General features: G+C 39.8%; 2 protein-coding genes across 5 annotated transcripts in view; one reads left to right on the forward strand and one right to left on the reverse strand.

Annotated features, from left to right (window-relative positions):
- The window catches only part of LOC310898546 (uncharacterized protein), a 29592-nt gene extending 21787 nt beyond the window's left edge, over nucleotides 1–7805 (forward strand). Inside the window, exon 4 of the mRNA XM_083833793.1 lies at nucleotides 680–7805. Coding sequence (XP_083689919.1) covers nucleotides 680–790 — 111 coding nt within the window. The 3' untranslated portion in view covers nucleotides 791–7805. The remainder of the gene's footprint in view (nucleotides 1–679) is intronic.
- ADAD1 (adenosine deaminase domain containing 1) lies at nucleotides 6180–20387 on the reverse strand. Of its 4 annotated transcripts, none has more exons than XR_014583411.1 (12): nucleotides 19902–20159; nucleotides 19481–19690; nucleotides 17884–18060; nucleotides 15415–15582; nucleotides 14795–14863; nucleotides 14153–14278; nucleotides 13142–13265; nucleotides 12756–12926; nucleotides 11431–11657; nucleotides 9687–9924; nucleotides 8803–8998; nucleotides 6180–8168 (listed from the first exon to the last, which is right to left on the reverse strand). XR_014583411.1 is itself a non-coding variant. In XM_083833780.1 (12 exons), exons 2-12 carry the CDS (start codon nucleotides 19677–19679, stop codon nucleotides 8055–8057), a joined length of 1746 nt encoding a protein of 581 aa, XP_083689906.1. In that variant the 5' UTR covers nucleotides 19680–19690; nucleotides 20252–20387; the 3' UTR covers nucleotides 6180–8054. The 4 variants fall into 4 exon arrangements, 3 of the variants coding, with proteins under 3 accessions (XP_083689906.1, XP_083689905.1, XP_083689907.1); XM_083833780.1 differs by lacking the exons at nucleotides 8803–8998; nucleotides 19902–20159 and adding exons at nucleotides 9067–9199; nucleotides 20252–20387; XM_083833779.1 differs by lacking the exon at nucleotides 8803–8998 and adding an exon at nucleotides 9067–9199 and having other exon boundaries at nucleotides 19902–20154.
- Between the last annotated feature and the right edge of the window lie 14 nt (nucleotides 20388–20401).

Consider the following 20401-nt stretch of genomic DNA (forward strand, 5'->3'; position numbering starts at 1 on the left):
TTATGGTTTCTAAAGCATTCAGGATTTTGTACCAAAATATGATAACGTTAGACTATTTGACAACATCTAGTGATGTAATAATCCAACACAGTAAAGCAGGTTTGAGCCATAGTAATTATGCAAGTCAACATTTTTAAAAAATAGGAAATTTGTTTTCTTTGCTGAATCGTGTAAGGCACCTCATGCTTACAAAAACTTGTTTTTAGAAGGGTAACAATTATTTACATAAGCCATGGCTTAGGAAACCATGCCATAAACTTATGACTCTAAAGGGCCCAATAATAAATGTAAAACAAATAATACAGAAGTACACTTTGATAAACTACATAACTAAACTCCATGGCTAAGAGATCCTTTTATCACTTCAGAACTCCTCCTCAGGCTACAAATTAAGATTTGCATCCGCTGCAGTATTTATCATAGAAAGTGCATGTGTTTAGCTTGTAATATTTTTACGTTTAAAAGGATCTCCCTTATAAGCAGCGTCCTTCATTGTACCATCCCTTAACAGCTGCCCACTGTAAAAAAACAAAACAAAACAAAAAACAACCTCCTGAAATATTAAGGGTTTTTTTTCTTCTTAAAAGAGAAACTTAGCACACAAAAATTGACCTATCATTGTCAAAACCAGCTGATAACATAGCTATCTCACCAATCAACAAAAATATCTGTATTGCAGGACCTAATTCCCCCAGGAACGGGATGCAAGATCTGTGAAGCTAATGACAAGAAGGAGTTTCCTGAATTTCACCGAGAGCTGACCAACTTTCTGAGATCTATGCTAAAATAAGCAGATGACCATTTATATTTTTACTGCTACGTTATTTATTTAAGTATTTAATTACAAATAATTTATATATTTTACCCTGGGGCTAACTAACTTGCTGTCCATTTTGGGACCACTGTATGCTCTTAGTGTGGGTGATAACGTGTCTGTTCTAAGATCACATTTGATCCTTTCTGTAAGCCCTACGGGCTCAAAATGTATGTTGGAAAACTAATTGGTTCTCACTTTGTCAGTAAACTTAAAATGACAACTATTTATTGAAAGAATTGTTAAAAGTTACTTGTAGATGGTATTTAATAAATTTCAGTAAATTATAAAAATACGTTTAGAGTCTTCTTTATTATATTGTCTTTCAGTGGTGACTCACTAATCTGCTTTTTCTTAAAAAGAGAATTTTTAAAAATAACATTACCAGTATACAAGTGTTCACGTACCATACTCAAAACAGGGCACCTGCAGACAATCCAAGGCTTTCCAATTTCTTAAAAGTGATATAAAATACCAGTTTATGCTGGCATACAGCATGAAGAGGTGTAGCATGGAAAAACAGAATAAAAAGTATGAAATTCCAAAAAAAAAAAAAAAAAAAAAAGAGAGAACCTCCAAGCTCCAAACTTCTTTGCGACTTGTTCTACTTAGCCACACAGTCTTTCTCCTATATTTTTTGCAGGATACATCTCTCATTGTTGCAAGGAAAATATGTGGTACTCAAAAATCTCCAGACGCAGGGCAACATTACTAAAACAATAAAGCACCTGAAATCACAGCTATACAAGTAACTTAGGTGCCAACATCCCAGAACTCTTACATAGCCAATTCTTTCCAGCAATGACTGACATAACATTGATGATTAACGTATAAATCCAAGTGAACATATACTACATTCATTATTCACAAAAATCTTTTTGTGGAACCTCGGAAACGTGCTTACTTGAAATGAAGATGGAGTCAGTCATGTGACACTGTAAGTTTTATGCAGAAGGAGACTAAGAGGAGCATCTTCTACAATCCAAAAACCACCACGACATGCTAACAATGCAAATTGTAATGGATGAAAGTAAGCCATACTACAACAGTTATCATTTTATCATTTAGTCTTTGATGTGTTTTGCTGGTGGGTGTGGTATGGAGTATTTCGAGTCATACTTAAAAACAGACTAACAATGGAAAAAACAGCAGTTTTCTTGAGTGCTGCAAACAGAAAATAAGCCTTAATGATAGCTTTCTGCCAAAAGTTGGAAAATACTTACAGAGCTGATATCTGTTGCTCTACTTAACTTCTCTTCCCACAGTCAAGTGCTTTGTCCCCACCCACAAGGACTCTGAAAAGCAAAATACTGTCAGTCATCCTAGCCACAAACAGATCAGCTCCACCCTCTTCTCAATCAGATGCTTTCCAAATGACAACCTGTAATAACAGTAAGACCTAAATACAGCAAGACACAGAACATCAGAAAATAAGCAAGAAATTTGTAACAAATTCCTTCTCCTTTGTCAACCTTTATAGAATACTAGCTCTTTTTACATGATAAAATCTTAAAAGCAGCATGCAAAAAAATTTTTAAAAAATCTTTAAAACAAAGTGGGACAATATTAAAAGACACAATAAGCACTGAGCCTATGAGACAGCAGTAAAGAGAGCCTAGTCTTAAAAACACCTGTAAGAACCTAAGAGTGACCTACACGATACTACTGATGGACTACTGAATACTACTAGCAGTTATAGGGAGCAGAGGCTGGTGCCTCCCTCCCTGCTTCCCCTCCTCAGGAGATGCAGAGGGCAGGGAGGTCGCCTGTCGGCCTCCTCTTCTCCAGGCTGGGCACCCCACGTGTCCTCAGCCTCGCCTCATCTCTTCCCACTGAGCTGCTCCCCAGCCACTCATCTCCCAGTCTGTATACCAGTGTCTGGCATTACTCAACCCCAGGTGCAGAACCTGGCATTTTCCTTTGTTGAACTTCATGCTGTTGCTAACTGCCCAGTGCTCCCATTTATGTAAAACCTTCTGCAAGGCCTCTCACCCCTCCAGGGAGTCAACAGCACTTCCCAGTTTAGCATCAGCAAACTTGCTGAGGATGCACTCCACTCCTGCACCCAGGTCACTGATAAAAATGTTGACCAGGGCTGTCCCTAAAATTGAGCTCTGGGGAACACCACCAGCAGCTGTCCACCAGCCAGATGTAGCCCCATTTAGTACATCCCACTGAACTTTACCATCGAGCCCGTTCATCACCCAGCATAGGGTGAACCTGCTTCTCTCACAGTTGGACAATTTGAAGAAGGATGCCATGAGAAAACGGTATCAAAGGCCTTACAGAAATCCCGAATATTATGTCCACCACCTTCCCTTCATCCACCAAGCAGGTGACCTTGTCATAGAAGGGATCACAGAGATCAAGTTACTAACGCAAGACTTTCCCTTCATGAACCCATGTTGACAATGCCTGGTAACTGCTTTCTTCTTCAAGTGCCTTTTGATTCACCCCGTGACAATCTTTGTAACTTTTCTAGGGACTGAGGTTAGATGAATAGATCTGTAGTCCTCTGGGTCTTCTCTCACGCCCTTTCTGTAGATGGGTATAATGTTGGCTAGCAATCTAAGCTCTTCGCAAGTCAGTAGTTGAAAGAAGTTATTTATCTCACGTTAACAAAATACACACTGAAAAACTATGTAAACACAATCATGACATCCTGTAGAAAAACTAAGGCAAAAGGTAGTGCAAAAAAAACCTTAAGAACTAAATGTTACTACTTAGACCTAAATTTCTTTTGCCATACATACACTTTATGATGAAAATACATACTTTCTTTTATGTACGGATCAACCGATGTAAGCAATGCTACCAGAAAAACACTACAGATTTCAAAGACCTAATACAAATACTAGTATTGGTATGTTTAATGATTAAGTATTTACTTAACTGAAGCTACAAAGGCCTACAAATATGTAGACTATTAACCAGCAATTTCTTGACTGAAGTAGGTTTCCGAGTAAATTTCTGATCAAAACTTAACATTATGATGAAGATTCATACTCAAGTTGCTGTAATTTTTCATTCCACATGAACAAAAATAATAGTCTATTTTAATACCTGTAAGTCTTCAGCATCTTGAGAAACCGTACTCTAGACATTCATTTCTAAATTCCATTTCTAAACAAAAACAGGCAGTGAGAAAGATTACAAGAAAAAAAAGTTCTGCGTTGATTTTGTTGCATACAAAACAGTAATTATTGTTTCTAAGGGTTCTTAAAAATTCAGTACTAACATGATAAGAACAGTTTTTCCTGTGCGTTATCCATGCATATATTAAAATACATAGAACTTAATACTGAGCTAGAAAATAGAACAACAGAAAGCAAGTGTAGCAAACAACAACACAGCAGAATCTTGCAAAAAACTATTATTTTGGGTCAAAGACAGACAGCGGTGGTCACTACATTTCTGCGTGCAAAGAGGTTTAGACTGCCATGACATTACTGTATGATACGGCTGGGTAACATGGAGTTTAACAGAAAAGGTAAAAGCTTAAGCAAAATGAAAATATACTGCAGGCAAAATGTCAGTTGGGCAAAACTGACAAAGATTAGTTTATGTTTGTTCACAGAATTTCTAGAAAAAACGCACAATGGATTTCTCACTGAAATGCGTATGTTTGCAAACACAACATTTGAATACAACATTTATGAAGATCTAGCCAATGAATAGATCTAGTTTCTTTTGATGAAACTAGAGGTGTACTTTCCTACCTGTTTTGCAATACTATCACCGAAGTCCATTCAATTGCCCTTTGACCTACTGTTAAAAAGTAAAAAAAAAATCTTATATGATTATCAATACTGTCTTATCAATATTTGTAAAATATTGACAAAAGTTCTGCGCACAATAAGTAAACTCTCCCATCTATCAAATGTGCAACCGATGGTAGGTAGTATCATATACTTTAGTAGCTGCAGGATCAGCTTCTCTATTTGCCTAATTCCTAAAAGAAATCTCTGAAGAAATAGAGTATTATACTGAAAGCATCTGAAAACGCATACCAAAGTGAACTTCAATATACGTAACTTTTCCTGTAAATTGAAAACAAGCAAACAAAAACAACAACAAAAGACCCACCTCAGTGGAATCCCATACAATACAGCTTCTGAAAGTAAATCAATCAATAAATAAAGGCTCCCAAGTAGCCATCACATTATATGGGCCCCTCCCAGGGCTGTCCTGGCAGGGCCTCCAACCCTGGTTGCCCAGCCATGAAACCCATCAGGATGAGTCAGTGAGAGCAGCTCTCCTTCTTGGACTAGGAAGGTTCACTGCCTAGGGCTGTGGGACACATGGGATGAAGGGCATGAGCATTTGGAGATTGCACAGGACTTACTATAGGATGTTTTGGGGGAAGAACCAAAGGCCTGAAAACTGAGGTGTTTAGGTGATCTGGGGAAGAACAAACGTGCAAAAATAAAAGGGTAAGGAGATAAAAAGAGCCACTCACATATAAACAGTATGCTTGCCAGCACGTCTTATGTTTTGCACTTAATCACCAGGGTCTGTTGTAAAATTCCTCACCGACACATTCCTGGGTGAGGGCTCTCCATTCTCTGTGTATGCTTGTGTACAGCAATCCGCATGCCCACATACAGGGCCACTGTGTTGTCAGAGCAAGTGCAGGTGTGCAAGAGAGCATGTGATTGCCAGCAACAAAGAAGCTGGACAAGCTGTCGAGTAGACCGAGGGGCCTAGGAACAAGGGTGTGAATGGGGCTGTAAGGGACAGCTCTGTGTAAGAGCACCTGTGTATCCCTAGGACCATGGGCACAGGGGGGCAGCTGTGTGTGAGTGACAGCATAGATCTAGGGGTGAGAGCAGAGAGGGGCCAGCTGTGGGGAGCGGGGAAGTCCCACCAGCCCTATGACTGCACCTGACAGTCTGTACCAGCAACGAGCACAGAGCTCTAGCCTCTGACACGTGCATCTCCAGATGCCAGAAAAGGGAGAGTAGGGATCTAGGGGTAACTACTGGGCTGACACTGTCTGCACACAGGTGCTGGAGGAAGCCACCTTGTACATATCCACCTTCTGCCCCCCAGACCTCCTTCTCCGGGGAGAGGCTGAGCTCCCACCCCGAGGCTGCTGGTGCTGTCTTCATATGAGTGCTCCTGTGTGCCCATCTACAATCACTGGGGCTGGCTATGGATGTATGTGGTATATTTGCCTGCCAGGAATACATCTTCAACTACTGGAGGTGCAGATGCAGCCTTGCCTCTCAGCATCTTGGATCCAGCGTGACTTGTTTTTCCTCTAACAGATATGGCATCCTAGGTACCTGGAAACTTGTAGAATCATCTCTACCTATGTAATTCCAAAAAAAACTTCTGTAAGAAAACAAACTCACAGGACAAGTATGTGCTTAAATTTACTAGCTCAACGTATGCTTCATCTGCTGCTAATTAAACAATGAACAATCTAGGTATGAAAATTTTATCCATGCAGTTGTTATTACATAACATTCCAAGGATACAGCTATCATACACATCATAACACATCTTATTCACAACACAACCTCTCTCTTTGTAGAACCTACGTTTCACAGATGTTCTGGGGTGCTGTTCAATTAATAAAAAGTCTTAAGTACACAAAGAAATCTAAGTTACCTGTACATATTTAACCCTTCGAGTTTAATAACAGAAAATACCTTGGTGATGTCTCAGAAGAGGTCTAAATCCATACAGAGATACTGTCCGAAAGTATATAAAAAGCTAACACATGGACAAGGAAATTTAAGAGAGTTTTAATACCTCCTCCCCCCTCAAGACAGTACTACAATCTAACCTGGAACATGATAGCCACTGTCAGGCATTCTTTCAAAGGAAAAACTACGTGGAACAAACATTACGTTGAGCAGGCATCCCCTCAGGAAAAGAAACAAAACCCAAACCCTACTAAATTAAAAGGTTGTACCAGAAAACAAAATAGCAGAATAGGTCAAAAAGGTCAAGGATAGAATAGTTACAAGTCAGTAAGTTTGACAGAGGGCCCTCCATCAATTGAACATTTGAAACTTGAAGTTCACTGTAAGACTGCCTCCAGTGAAGACTCCATATACTAGTTAGAAAAACAGATTAAGAATAAAGCACTGAAGAGTTTTTTTGTTTTCTAATTCTTTTACAGTAACAACCCAAAACGTAACTACAGCACTGTATTATTACTGACGTGTGAAAACTTTTATATAGCAGCTTCCCAAACTTGTATGAAATACAAACATCAACGTAATGAAAACGTAGTATCTAGTATAAGTACACTGGTATTTCACAACAAACAAAACCCGACTTTTATAATTAACAACAACTTTTTAAACATTACCAAAATATTACCATAAGATTATCATAACTTAAAAGAAAGCAATTTTCCTCTCAACAGGCAGTATTTTTTAGATCATTATAAAGACAATTTTGCAAGGACGAATGAGTGCAGTGATGAAGTAATCTGCGGAAGGAGGTGTCCAACTAGTCTCACATCTCACAGCTGTTGGGGCAGCCCACAGAAGCTGAAGGAACCTTATTTCTGGTAACTTCTATGCTACACCCCACTACTCTTGTTTACAGCTTTGACACCTTTAGAATGCTTTAAACCCACTACTAAAAATAGCGATTGTCAGAAAACAGTTGATAAGAGCCTGATAATTCAGTTTGACATTTGGAAGTACACAAATGACTTTTTAAACCATTCTACCACCAACAGTAGGTAGTGAACTACAGGACACTCAGTGAATGTTAAATACAAAAAAAAAAGAACAATTCCACCAAAGGATGCCTACAGATAAAGTACAAATTGTCAATGATTCTCACATTGATATAGTTTTTTGTTTCTTTTTAAGAAATTCCACTTCTACTGATTATTTTTTTCTTCAAAGACAGACAGTTATGAAAAATGCAGGGGAAAAAAAAAGAGAAAAAGAGACTGATGCACAGCAATCCTGAAACTAACAGGAAAAACATGTCAGTGACTCCCCCGGGGGGGGGGGGGGGGGAGTGATGAGGTGATGCCGGGAGGTGAGGCAAACCAAAATAGACATGCAATGTCTATTTAGATACTCCTACCTGTGAAAAAACTGTGTTACACTCAGCTTAATACATGTATTTAAACTGATGATAGGAAGCTCTAGAATGATTTTCTCACTGTGAATATGAACCCAACAGTTAAACATTTTACTAACAAGAACTGCATTTCACTGAAAGAAATCACACACACTAACTTCACACGCAATCCGCCTTGCAGTTAGTCAATGAACTGTTCTATATGCGGAGACTTCACAATCCAGGATCCATAACCATGTTGCTCTAAGTAGCTGTGCAGCAACTTTTTAGCTTCTTGATACGATTCAGACTGAACCTAAAAAATGAAAAAGTATTGTCTTGAGATCCTTCAAGATCCATGGTCCCAGAGATCTGCATTCTTCAACACTGTCACATAATATGCGTGAGAACAAACCTCATAGAAAAAAACGCGAACAGATTTTACAATTCCATTACTTGCTGACAGTGAAGTAGTGTTACAGAAGCTAAGAACTTAATATTTGTATATTTTGGGGCATTTACTGGAATAGGAGAATTGTTCTGTTAAATACGATGTGATCTTTTTTTCCCCAGCATCTTTTCAGTTCCGATATAATCTTTACACAGAAAATACATTAACATTCAATGTCACTCAATGAACAAGAATACAGAGGAGTAAGATTAGACTATGTACTTCCAAGCAGGGACATGTGTGAGTAAATTTTATTTACAGCAATCAAAACCCATAGTGGCTCCTTTAGGTCATTTCTCTGTCTTTTTATACCACAAAGAAAAGCTTAGAAATTAGTGATAATAAATGATTCCTACTTTCCTTTCCCTCTGCAAAGTAAGAAATCCTACACAAAAGCACTCTGTGGCAGAAAAATATTTATGTATGTATGAACTGAATATAAAATAGTTAGATTAAAAAGAAAAAGACAAAAAAAATTCCAACATGAAACTAATCTTACTGTAAGCAAAATGTCAAGCAGCCTTCAAATCCTGAGACAAAATATGAAAGATTTTCATAGAGGATGCGTCGAGATCAATTTCACTTGACTTTACTTGAATACAGCAATTTCAGAGATTCTTAGGCAAAGATTACGGGCAATAAAGGAATCCAGATGTTCATGTGAAGTCTTCCACAATCCAGAAGATCACCCCAGTCTACCAAAGCAGTTTTGAGAGAAGCCTTTCAGAGATTTAATACATTTTTTCCTCCCTTACCAGCTTACCTTAGCTTCGTGGTATGTAGCAATTCGAAGTAAATCATTTCTTTCTGCTTCCTTAGCCAGCAATTTGAAACGACTAAGCATTGCCGCCTTGCAAAGACGACTTGCCATGTAAGTACCACTTTTGAACGGTGAACTACAGTTAAAATGACAAAATGCATAGCAAAACTCAGTAAGAGGTGCCTAACAGGTATATTGCTCTGATCATGATTGCATTTTTTTTGCCCCAACGCTTTGTGAATTCAATCATATGATGCTGCTTCCACTTTGAATGAGCAAAGCTAATGCAGGTAAGAGAATTTAAAATAAGCTAAGAACTGTTTACAAACTGGAATTCATAGGAACTCAGATGCTACTTTGTTTCATGTATTCTGAAAAGTAAAGTATTCACTACAACTAAATATATATTAATTCATGTTTCATATTTTGTTATGTCACCGGATTGTTAAAAGATATCTAAAATTATATCTAAATATAGGATGCACACACTTAATGTAGAAGAGAATCTCTCACTTCGATAACAGTGTAGGCTCTACGCATAGCTTAAAAACTGAACATTCAAATGAACCAACACAGAACAGCAAGTCTATTATTTTCAACATAAGGGAGAATAAAATTCTGACCTTTCAGCAGTTTTTCCACTTAATCCATCCACAATCTCCACCGATGCATCTGACAGCGACCAATTCAAACTAAGAGACCTGTGTTTCATATCCATCTGAATCGGCTGTGCAGCGTTCACCAAATAAATATGAGATCTGTTGACCACATAAAGCATGGGAAGCTCTACTGTGAGTGCATCATCAATACGCTGTTTTATAGCTATTTCTAACCCTCTTGTGTCCTTGCAATTTCCATTTCCTGTTAAAACAAAACCAGTCACATGTAAGAAAATCAAAAAATTTTCCATCAGTTGACATTATATCGATTTTTCTACAAAAAAATGTTCAGAAAAATCAGTCCCAATATTTCTGTTCTGTTTTGAATGGTGAGCTAGTTAAAATGACAAAAAGCATAGTAAAACTCAGTAAGAAATGCCTAACGTATATTGCTCTGATCTGAGCAAACTGAAAAATTTCACTTTTTTTCCCCCTCTCCAGAGTCATCATCATTGGATGCTCCCTTTTTTAGAATAATTAACTCTTCATTAACTTTTCACCTCACAGAAGACACCATTAAAACAGAACTTCCATGTTCTCCATTAGAAAATACACTAGCTAATGTGCTCACATTGCTCCATACTAAAACATCTTTTTTAAGAAAAGAACCCAGACTTCTTACGGTAGAACCTAACAAACCTCAGATTTCAATTACACACATTCAAATAAAACTACTTAAAGAAACATTAAAATAAACATATTTTGTTTACTTTGCCTACTTAAATAAACATATTTTGGTCCATAGCATCTCAAGAACAGTCATAAAATGTGTTACTCTTCTATTTAATACATATTATAGATTATTATGCTTACTTTGAACACCACTCAAGTGAGCATGAGGAGCTTTTTTATTGCTTCTTTTAAGCAAAAGTGCCCCAACTTCCTTACAAGGAACATGCAGTTATTCATCAATTATCGCAAAATCTTTTGAAGAACTTCAGAAACCTTCAGTGTTAGAAAAGGAAAAGCTGACACAGCTTCAATGTCTGGGCAACTCAGATGTATGTGTACTATGTCAATACTACTCAGCAATACAAAGGCTCAGAGAAAAAAAAACACCTTAAAAACTCGAGGATAATACTCGTTAATTTAATTCCGCCTTATAAATAAAAACTATTGAAATGAGTTCCGATAGCAGCATTGTCTTCCTGAACGCTACAAAACCTGAGAATTCAGCATTACCCTGGTAATCCCTATTGCACAACAAAACATCTATTTGCAATAACCAATATAAAGTAGTGAAATAAAAAGGTTATAAAAAAAGACAAATACTTTCTCATATAACTGCTAAGGTAACCCAGGGTGAGGCTTACCCAGAATTGAGCATTCTGATATTCTTATGAATAAGAATTCTTATTCTTATTTGTCACACTTATTTGGTATTTTCTTAATATTTAAAACTTCATTTGTTAAAGAACAGTATTGAATTTCTGGTATTACTCTAATGCCACTATACTAATAAAGGGAGGGCCATCTGTAAAACTAAAAAGAAACGAAAGGACAAAACAATGAGACTAATCAAGTTTTACATTAGGCCATTTCCAAGATAAGTGAAAACAAAACAAAACATATCCAGTAGCTTTTAAGAAAAAAAAAAACCAGCTCTGCAGATCTTTAAAGAACCACCATTGTTTAGTTCATTTTTTATAAAATATAATGAAAGTGGAAGATGAAGACATACAAAAAAATTGTGATTTGTTGAGCTTACCTACAAGAATACTGTTGATATAAACTGGTTCAATGAAGTGACTCAGCAATGCCCCCTGAATACCAACCACTTCCCATTTTGTTAATTTGTCAGTGGCTGACATGCTCCTTGCTCTAACAGTTTTAGGTGGACAACAAACCGAAAGGTAAATCCTGCCTTGTACAGCAACATGGAGACTCAGTTCTTCACTAGCTTCATAAGCAGACATAGATTGGGGATTGAGATGTCTAAAGTTAAGACATGAAAAGGAATTTTAGTGAGGAAGTAGTCAAAAATTATTATAAAGTGGTATCTAATGCTGTTTACCCCAGAATACCTAATGGATTACTTGTAACTTTCTCTTATATATATCTTTATCTTTATCTTTAAAGTAACTTACTTTGTATATAAACTGATCTGCCATATTAGAATAAGTTATTTCCGAGTTTGTCACAGTAGTGTACACGCATTGACCAGAACAGACTAAAAGCGAGAGAAAGAACTAATGGTGGATCTGTGATCTGTTAACTACCACAGAGCAGCTGGCAAGCTGCATCCAGTCTCGCTAACTATTTCCTTCTTAGAGCAGGCTATGACGCAGAGAAAGTGATCTGAAACCTTCTGCAATTCTTGCAGGAAGGATTCCCCCAGTCAGCACAACTGACAAGGAACTGACTGTGACGTCCAGTCCAGAAGTCTACCTTCTGAGCATCAAAATAGGGTATGAAAGTACCCGGCTGCCTTGTTATTCCACTGCACCACTCACTAACGTGGAAACAAAGTAATATTCTTCATTATAACTTGGTTAAGCCATTGAATGCTGCTGTTAAGTCTGGAGACTATTACAAAAATTTGAGGAATACAACAGAAGTTAGAAGTATAGAGGTAGGCACAGAGGCAGGTATACTCCTTTTCTGTCACCTCTCTTTTCTACAAAGCAGAGCAGCTTTGTAAAGTTTTTTAAAGTACGCAGTCCAAGACTTTTTATAGTCTAGTCCTGGGGTACAAAGGATGACATAAAATTACCACGTTTGCTTCCTCGATGGTTAAATTAATAGTATCTCAGGGTGAAGGGTTAAGAGGTAAATAGACGATCTGTAATAAACAGCGTATCATCCTGAAGTTATAACCAATGTAAAAGTTTTGTGTATCATCATGTTAAGCTGCATCTCAGACACTTATCACTACCACCCTGTACACTAATGCTTCCAAAACTTGAAAGAATACTCAGCAGAGTCCCCCACTATTAAAAACACATAATGATGCCTATTTTTCGCACTCACGTTTGTCAATGTGAACAAACTCATCTTCCATTACAACACATCTGAAAACAGCTGGGTACTTACAACTGTGATTTTAACTGCGCAGATCCTTTTGGCAGCTGGTTCATATAGAGAAAGATATTTGTATTTTGTTTTAGGACAAGCAGCTTTGAGCCAGGCGCTGTGCAAAATATGGATTTCTCTGTGCGTGCTGGATTTTTATTATAGAACAGCATAAGATGTCTATAAAAATATCTAAAAGAAAGTGGTAAGTAACAAGCGTGAGAAATGCTAACTTGTTCACGAGTATGTGGACATTCACATTTAATTTACTTTGTTCTGTATGATTAGATCATAATCTAGAAGGTACTACCTAAAAACATGCAAAGGCACTTATATTTACCTTAGGAAAAGTAAAACTAAGAACTGGCTGCAAAAGAAGTGGCAACTATTGGTACACACACTCTCACCTAAGGAGAGAACGCCTTGCAGTAACGATGGCATGGCTGTCGTGTAACACTCTTCCACAGGGTTGATAGTCCTTACTGTAATTACATTCTCCTGTTCCTAGAGCTACAATTTCATACTGTCCACCTAAAAAGAACACATTTATTTTTATGTAATCAAGGAATTGCCTTTTTTCAAACTTTTCCTTTAAAACTAGTTAAACAGATCCAAGAATCCATATTTTCAGTTTAATGAAGGTATTCATTTAATAATCTCAAGAACTCTGACATTGAGGACAGCACCATCATGCTTAAAAAACACGGGGAGCACAAGTAGTATTTGGCTGGGGGGGGGTTCCTTAATGCAGGTGGGGCAAGCCATGTCGAACAGGTTACACAGATGGGCTGTTGAAGAATGCTGATGGAAGGCCTCATACCTGCTGAAGGCAACAGCATACTTGAGCACACGTGAAAACAAAGCCTGGAACAGATTGTTTGATGTTCCTGCAGCAGTCCAGACAGAGCACTGCTCATGTCAACATACGTTATCACACATCAGTGCTTCACTATACAAAAGGTGACAACGACGACACTGATATAAGATGACAAGAAGTAACAGTGACGGTCTACTGTACAGCAGCACGTTTCACATGGCCACACCCAAATTTAGAATCTCTTTCAAAAAATCACTTAAACTCTTAGTGAAAAGACTTCCCCCACATTTCATTAGCCCTGATCCCTTTTTTTATTCTTTTAGCCGTCTTTGAGGCCCACCTCGTCATTTCTACCTCATTCGATTTTCTCTCCTTGGACCTCTTTACTCATCCACTGACAGTACTCCATCAGCTTAAGAGCAACACACAAGTTCTCCTTACATAGGATATTTGTGATAGAGCCATCAGAAGAGAGCATGTCAAAGGAGAACAGCTACCATTTATATCTATTTATGAGATCAGAAACACATTAAAGCAAAGCTCTCTGGGAACACAGACTAGGCTGCCCAAGCCCCTGTACTCAGGATTAAAACAGACTTGCCTTTTTCAATGATGAAGGCAGCCAGTGAACTGCCACAACTTTGGTACTCCGGGTATTTGGTAGTCAGGCTGTTAAATAGTCTTTCCAGCATTTGTGAAAATTTTTGATATATAAGCCGTCTTCCTTCTAAATAGAACAAAAAAAGCCAGCAAGACACAAATTTGCAGGGGAAAAACAGGCAGCAGCAAGCACTTCCCAAATTATTAATCGAAACCCACAATAAAAGCACTACTATGAGCATACATTGTGATTCTGACAATTATAAGGATGGGCATGAATAAATGAAGGACAAGAACACCTTAACACTTTATGGTTTTACTAGTCATGACAAATTGGGGATATGGATTAAGATTGACCATCTACTGGAAAGAGCATTTAAAAAAAAGGACAGAAATACTGTTTCTGTCACAGATTCAAGACTGCAATTCAAGCAATTTACTGAAGCTGCATCTATCAGCCAGTTGTAGAAGCAATGGTCAGTCTCCCACTTCAGTGACTAACTTGCGGCATTCTTCAGAGAGATGTCTAAAACAAGAGTAACTTCACACAGGTCATCCGATGTTTTAGGAACAGCATTAAAGAAAAACAAGAGCATTTGATGGGTAACCTGAATCAACATAGGAAAACAAAACTATTCCTTACCAAAACAGATCCTTGAAACATAAGCAGACTTTGCTGGAGCTTCAGGCTCAACAGGAATACAGGGAGGACCTAAGAATTTAACAAAATTTCAAACTGTGGTTGACATTACAGATTTCAAAACATGGATGACACACTATTTCCAGCAAGCTAAACTTTCCTATTCTCTACAAATCATTTTTCTGATTCTGAAATCCTTACAAGCATAGAACTGTTTAGGTAGCAACCATTAAGAGAAGGCAAACATTACGGTAGCTGAATTCTTTTGGAAGTAGTAACTTGGTGTTTTTAATTTTTTTCATTAAGAGTTCTCAACCACTTAGGATCAACTTCATGTTGCTGTAAAGTCATGAGCAGCAAAAACAAGTGTAACAGCAACAAATAGATTCCTTCAGTAATTCTCGTCTTTGTGCTACAAACTCCGATGCAACTCCTAGTATATAAAAGACAAAGGGAAAAGACAGTTTCAGAACTGTATGACAAGTAACGCCACTCAAAGGATCCAAGAGAACTGACAGACGCCACAATACAGAAACACTCCATAAAGCTACACAGAAATTTTGCATAGAAAATCTTTAAGCAAGGCTTTTCAAGTTCTGTTTAGGTACTGCTAGAGTATTTACCTGACTTGTCAGAAGTCATTGCCCCTGCATACTCCAACTCAAGTATCTCATCAAGAGCCAGTTTAGCTGCATTGAATTTAGCTTCCTTCTTGTTTTTTCCCAATCCAGTCTTGTAGCAAACACCATTCAACACAGCACAAAAGGCAAAATAAAGACTTATGACATTGCCTTTAAAGGAGAAAAAGGCACACAGTTAGTAAATCTATTTAATGTACTTTTATCAATAGCCATCACCGTGTGCTTCCAGCCCCAAAAGCCAACCATATCCTGGGCTGCATCAAATGCTGCATGGCCAGCAGGGCAATGGAGCTGATTCGCCCCCTCTGCTCTGCTCTTGTGAGACCCCACCTCGAGTCCTGCACCCAGCATGAGAAGGACAGGGACCTGTTGGAGAGAGTCCGGAGAAGGGCCACAAGGATGATCAAGGGACTGGAGCACGTCTCCTATGAAGACAGGCTGAGAGAGCTGGGATTGTTCAGCCTGGAGAAGAGAAGGCTCCAGGCAGGCCTTACGGCAGCGTTCCAGTACCTAAAGGGAGCCTGCAGGAAAGCTGGGGAGGGACTCTGTCAGGTAGCGTAGTGATAGAACAAGGGGGAATGGCTTTATACTGGAAGAGGGTAGGTTTAGATTAGATATGACAAAATTCCTCACTCAGAGGGTGGTGAGGCAGAGGCACAGGCTGCCCAGGGAAGCTGTGGCTGCCCCATCCCTGGAGGTGCTCAAAGCCCGGCTGGATGGGGCTTTGAGCAACCTGGTTTGGTGGGAGGTGTCCCTGCCCATGGCAGGGGGCGTGGAATTAGATGGTCTTTAAAGTCCCTTCCAACCCAAACCATTCCACAATTCTATATTCTATGAGAAATTTTCATGACAAAGAGTAAAAAGGATTTGTTTTAAAAGAACTCTTTCCTCTAACCAGATCAATAGTGACGGTGCCCTTTGCTACATAATTTCTGAAGAGAACAACAAAACCAAAAAAGATCAGATAAAACTCCCAGAAATAAACTGAAGTTAAATGAGTTTCACCTTCAGTAATATGAAAGTAACTAAGAAAAAGTCCTATGGCTCCGTAACAAAGAGGCACTTCTACTACATGGTATGGACTGGGTAAATATTAAAAGGGAATCAAAGAGATCACATTAAAAAAAAAATTCAGCTCAGGAATGCTATCAACTAACTCGCAAATGCAGGACCTATATTTTACAGAGGAGAAATGTAGACCTGAAATGGCTACAAAGACCTCCATTTAACAACAATTAACAGGCGTTTCTTTGTAAGAAATTGTGAAAGAAAAGATGAAGATCCACAGAGACAGAAACTGGAATACAAAAGCTTATCATGTCTGGTTGAACTCATCATTCTTTAGATGAATAGTGGACTTCCAAAAAAAGGAAAAATATGTCTGGTCTCGATGAGGTAGATTGAAGTCCTCTGCAGAAGAAATTACAAAAACTTGTTAGCAGATGAACTGTAAGAGGGGCAAACACAATTTTAGGCAACGCCATGTAAGACCACAGAGTTACAACTGCCCTTATGCCCTTCTAGAGAGAGATCTCACTCCGAATGTTATACACAGCTCTGCTCAACATAGAGCCCGAGCTGGAACGAGAAAGGGGGAAGAAGACCAGGGAAAAGGACGCCTTCTCTTACAAAGAATACAGGAATGCCTGGGTTTGCTAACCCTGCCCGCTCAGACAAAAAAAGCAAAAACAAAATATCAAGACAGCATACAACCGCTGCACCCCAGAGAAAGAGAAAGATCTGCTTACAGTAAGTAGAAGGCAAGAATAACATGCAAAATTGGGAACAAACTGGCCACGAGGAAACTCAGTCTGGAAGTCAGAAGCAGCTTCCACTGAAATCAGAACAGTACTAGGTGAGCAACAAGCAGCCATGGGGATGTGAAAGCCAACCTCTTCTAAGATGAAAAATGATTATGGTTCTGAGAAGAAAATGCTTGTGACAGCAAGTGGATCTGACTGCTGGCCAGGACTTCCCTTCCTGGTTCCTGCACAGAGGCAGGACCAACATCGGTACTGCTCCAAGCACATGGCAACAAAGGGTGTATGTTACAGCTAATGTGCACCCAGACAAGACGTAAATGGCTTCACAAGGGCTGAACAGTGATTTCTTTTTTTAATAAGAAAGCCAAAAGACATACTAAGCTCTTCTGTAACAGTAACTGCCTAGGAAGACTAACTGCTTGACTATACAAGATAAAACAAAAAGGATGTCGAGAAGTAGCAGCCAGAACTTCATAAAATTAATCTGATCAAATTCTGTGGTAATTAATTATAAAACGTGACTGTGTAGACAGTAAAAGGGTAAACAAAAAGCAACGTATGTGGCAGTAGTTCAACCAACACTTTAAAAAAAAAATATCTGTATTAGTGCCATCAATTCTAGCCAGAGAAACTGAAATCATCTCTAGGATAAGGAAACACAATTGTATTTAAGCAAAGAAGTATTTACCTGGTGTGCTAGTTTCTTTCAATTCAAGTTGTACACAGTGCATTTGTGCAAACTGATACAAGGCAGATACTGGGTTTATTTTACCCTGCTTGTATGTTTCAATAAACTCTGCTAGCACTTCCTTTGAGGGAAGTGCTGATTGTGGAGGTATACGGGGTGGTTTTGACAGTAAAGGCTCTGGAATAAAACCAAAGAATAAATTTAAGAAAACAACTGAACAGCCTCCCCAACAGTTTACATATGTTTAAAATAAATGGTTTTTAGACACTTCTTCAAAGAAAAACCAAAAACATTTGCTCTAGAACGGTATTGCTTTGTATTGAATTCTTTTAAATCCATTAAAATACAAGCAATCCTGACATGGCTTGCACCTCCTCTTTTAAAAGCACCAACATGCTTACTGTGAGTACTAAGTCCACTAACCTCTGCACATTGACAGATACTACACGTAAACACAAAATATACTTCAGCCCCAACTGCAAACCAGAGATCAAGTGAAAGTTGCTGATGGCACACTCAGAACAATCAAGCATGTGGTTTTTCACACAGAACTAGCAGTGGAACTCCCTGTCATATGACACCATAAAGCTGCAGCAAGCACATCCATTCAAAAAGCAAGTCACTCCTCAGAAGAGAAGCCACCCCCTACAAACTGCTGCTTAAGGCAGGGACAGCACCTCTGGCTGAGAGCAGCCCGCCCTGCAGGGCCCCACCGTCAGCCACACCTGCGACCAGAAGAGCGAGGTGGGGAGGGTGCTCCGTCTGCCCCAGCAGACCCCCCACATGCTGCAGTGGTCAAAGTGGAGCAAGTCCTCCAGTCCCAAGAGGCTTTTCTGCATTCTGACAGGTATCCTTGAGGCAAGCTCACAACTCTTGAGTTTCATTCAAAAGACAAATTCTTTCCAAGGTGCACGGTGAATCTGGAAAGTTGTCTTTGAGCTCTCCTCTACCATAACCAGCAACGTTTCCTGCAGCATCTAGTGCTGCGAAGACTGCTCTGGTCTTTAAAATTAAGCAAAAAAGACAACGTTAAACCTTTTTCCCTATATCAGCTCCAGGATAGATGGGATTTTCAGGTTCAGGGTTGCCATACACTCAACCACAAATTTGTGTCTTCGAGCAAATTAAAAAAATAACAAAATGGTATCTCAAAACCCCAGTCCCATAAATTGGTTCCTTTTCCCTATTACAACTATTTGAAGAGATAAAACTCCAAATGCATCCAGTGACATCCAAGACTGCAGTTAAACTTTTCTCAATGACCTGTTAAAATTTTTGCAGCAGTATCTATCACATTAATTTAGCAACCTTTGCAGCATTTTTAATGAGAAACCTGGAATTTGAAATTATGAAACGCTACAGACTACGTAGTCACTCTACCCTAAAATAATTTTCTTATGCTAACAAATTTGCACTGCAAAAGTAATCCTGTAAAGGAGGAACCAGTTCAAGCAGGTGCTAAAAAAGTCATTTGATAAAATGCAGGGATAAGAAAAAGCTGCAGACTCCAAAAATGAGAAAGTCATAAAAGTTACTCCCAGTAGCATTAACAGATCATTACAACGGCCATTCCTAATGAATAAACTCAAAACTATACCTGGATTTTGTGCCATCTTCCGAGTGAAACCTGGTCCCCTATACCTCTCAGAAGGTGAGAATTTTGGCCTTACAGCCACAGACTTTCCTAAAGGCTGCTTTGTAGAAGTCTGAGCTGGCAAAGTCTTCTTTTGCATCAGGTCACAGGTGGGTGCTGTGGGTGCTCTGGCACTTTGGAAACAGTCACTGTTGCTAGCCATTTTTCATCAACCTACATTCAATAATAATGTTATCAGATGTTAAAGGCACGCAACAAACTCGTTTTCTTAGCTAAACCATTCCGCAGAAGAAATCTTACACAGAAGACACACCCCCTTTCCCTACAGACCAAAGAAGAACCGAAACACGTCCTCCTTCCAATTCCTCCCCTTTGGCAGCCGACGTGACCAAGCCCAAAGCCACCTCACCACCTCACCCCACACCTTCGACAACGATTTGCGGGGTTTTCTCTCTCCGCCACCCCCGGGAGCAGGACAACCGCCCAGCCGGCTCTCAAGGAAGCTGCAGCAGCGAAGCAGAGCCCCGAGCAGAGCTCTCCCAGGGCCCGCTCAGCGCCGCCCCCACCGCGAGAGCCTCAAAGGCAGCGGCGCAGCCCCGCCATTTTCTGGCGGCCGAGGCGCGAGGGAGGGGCCGGGGCCTCGTCCCGCCGCAAAATGGCCGCCGAGCAGCGGCCGCGGCGCGAAGCCTCCCAGCCACGCTGCGGCGGGGCGCGGCCCCCGCGCTGTCTCGCCGGCTTCCCGTGCCGCGGGCCGGGGCCGGGGCAGGGCGGCACCTGAAACCGCCGGAGCGGGGCCCGGTGCTTCCCCGGGCCGCGGGGCCGCCGCCCTCTCCCTGCGGCTGGGCGCCGCCGCCGCCTCTTGTTCTTTCCTCCCTGCGGGCGCCGGGAGCCCGCGCCGCCTCTTCCCAACGCCCTGAGGGGAAG

Source organism: Anser anser (assembly GCF_964211835.1).
Source record: "Anser anser genome assembly, chromosome: 4".
Classification (NCBI taxonomy): Eukaryota; Metazoa; Chordata; class Aves; order Anseriformes; family Anatidae; genus Anser; species Anser anser.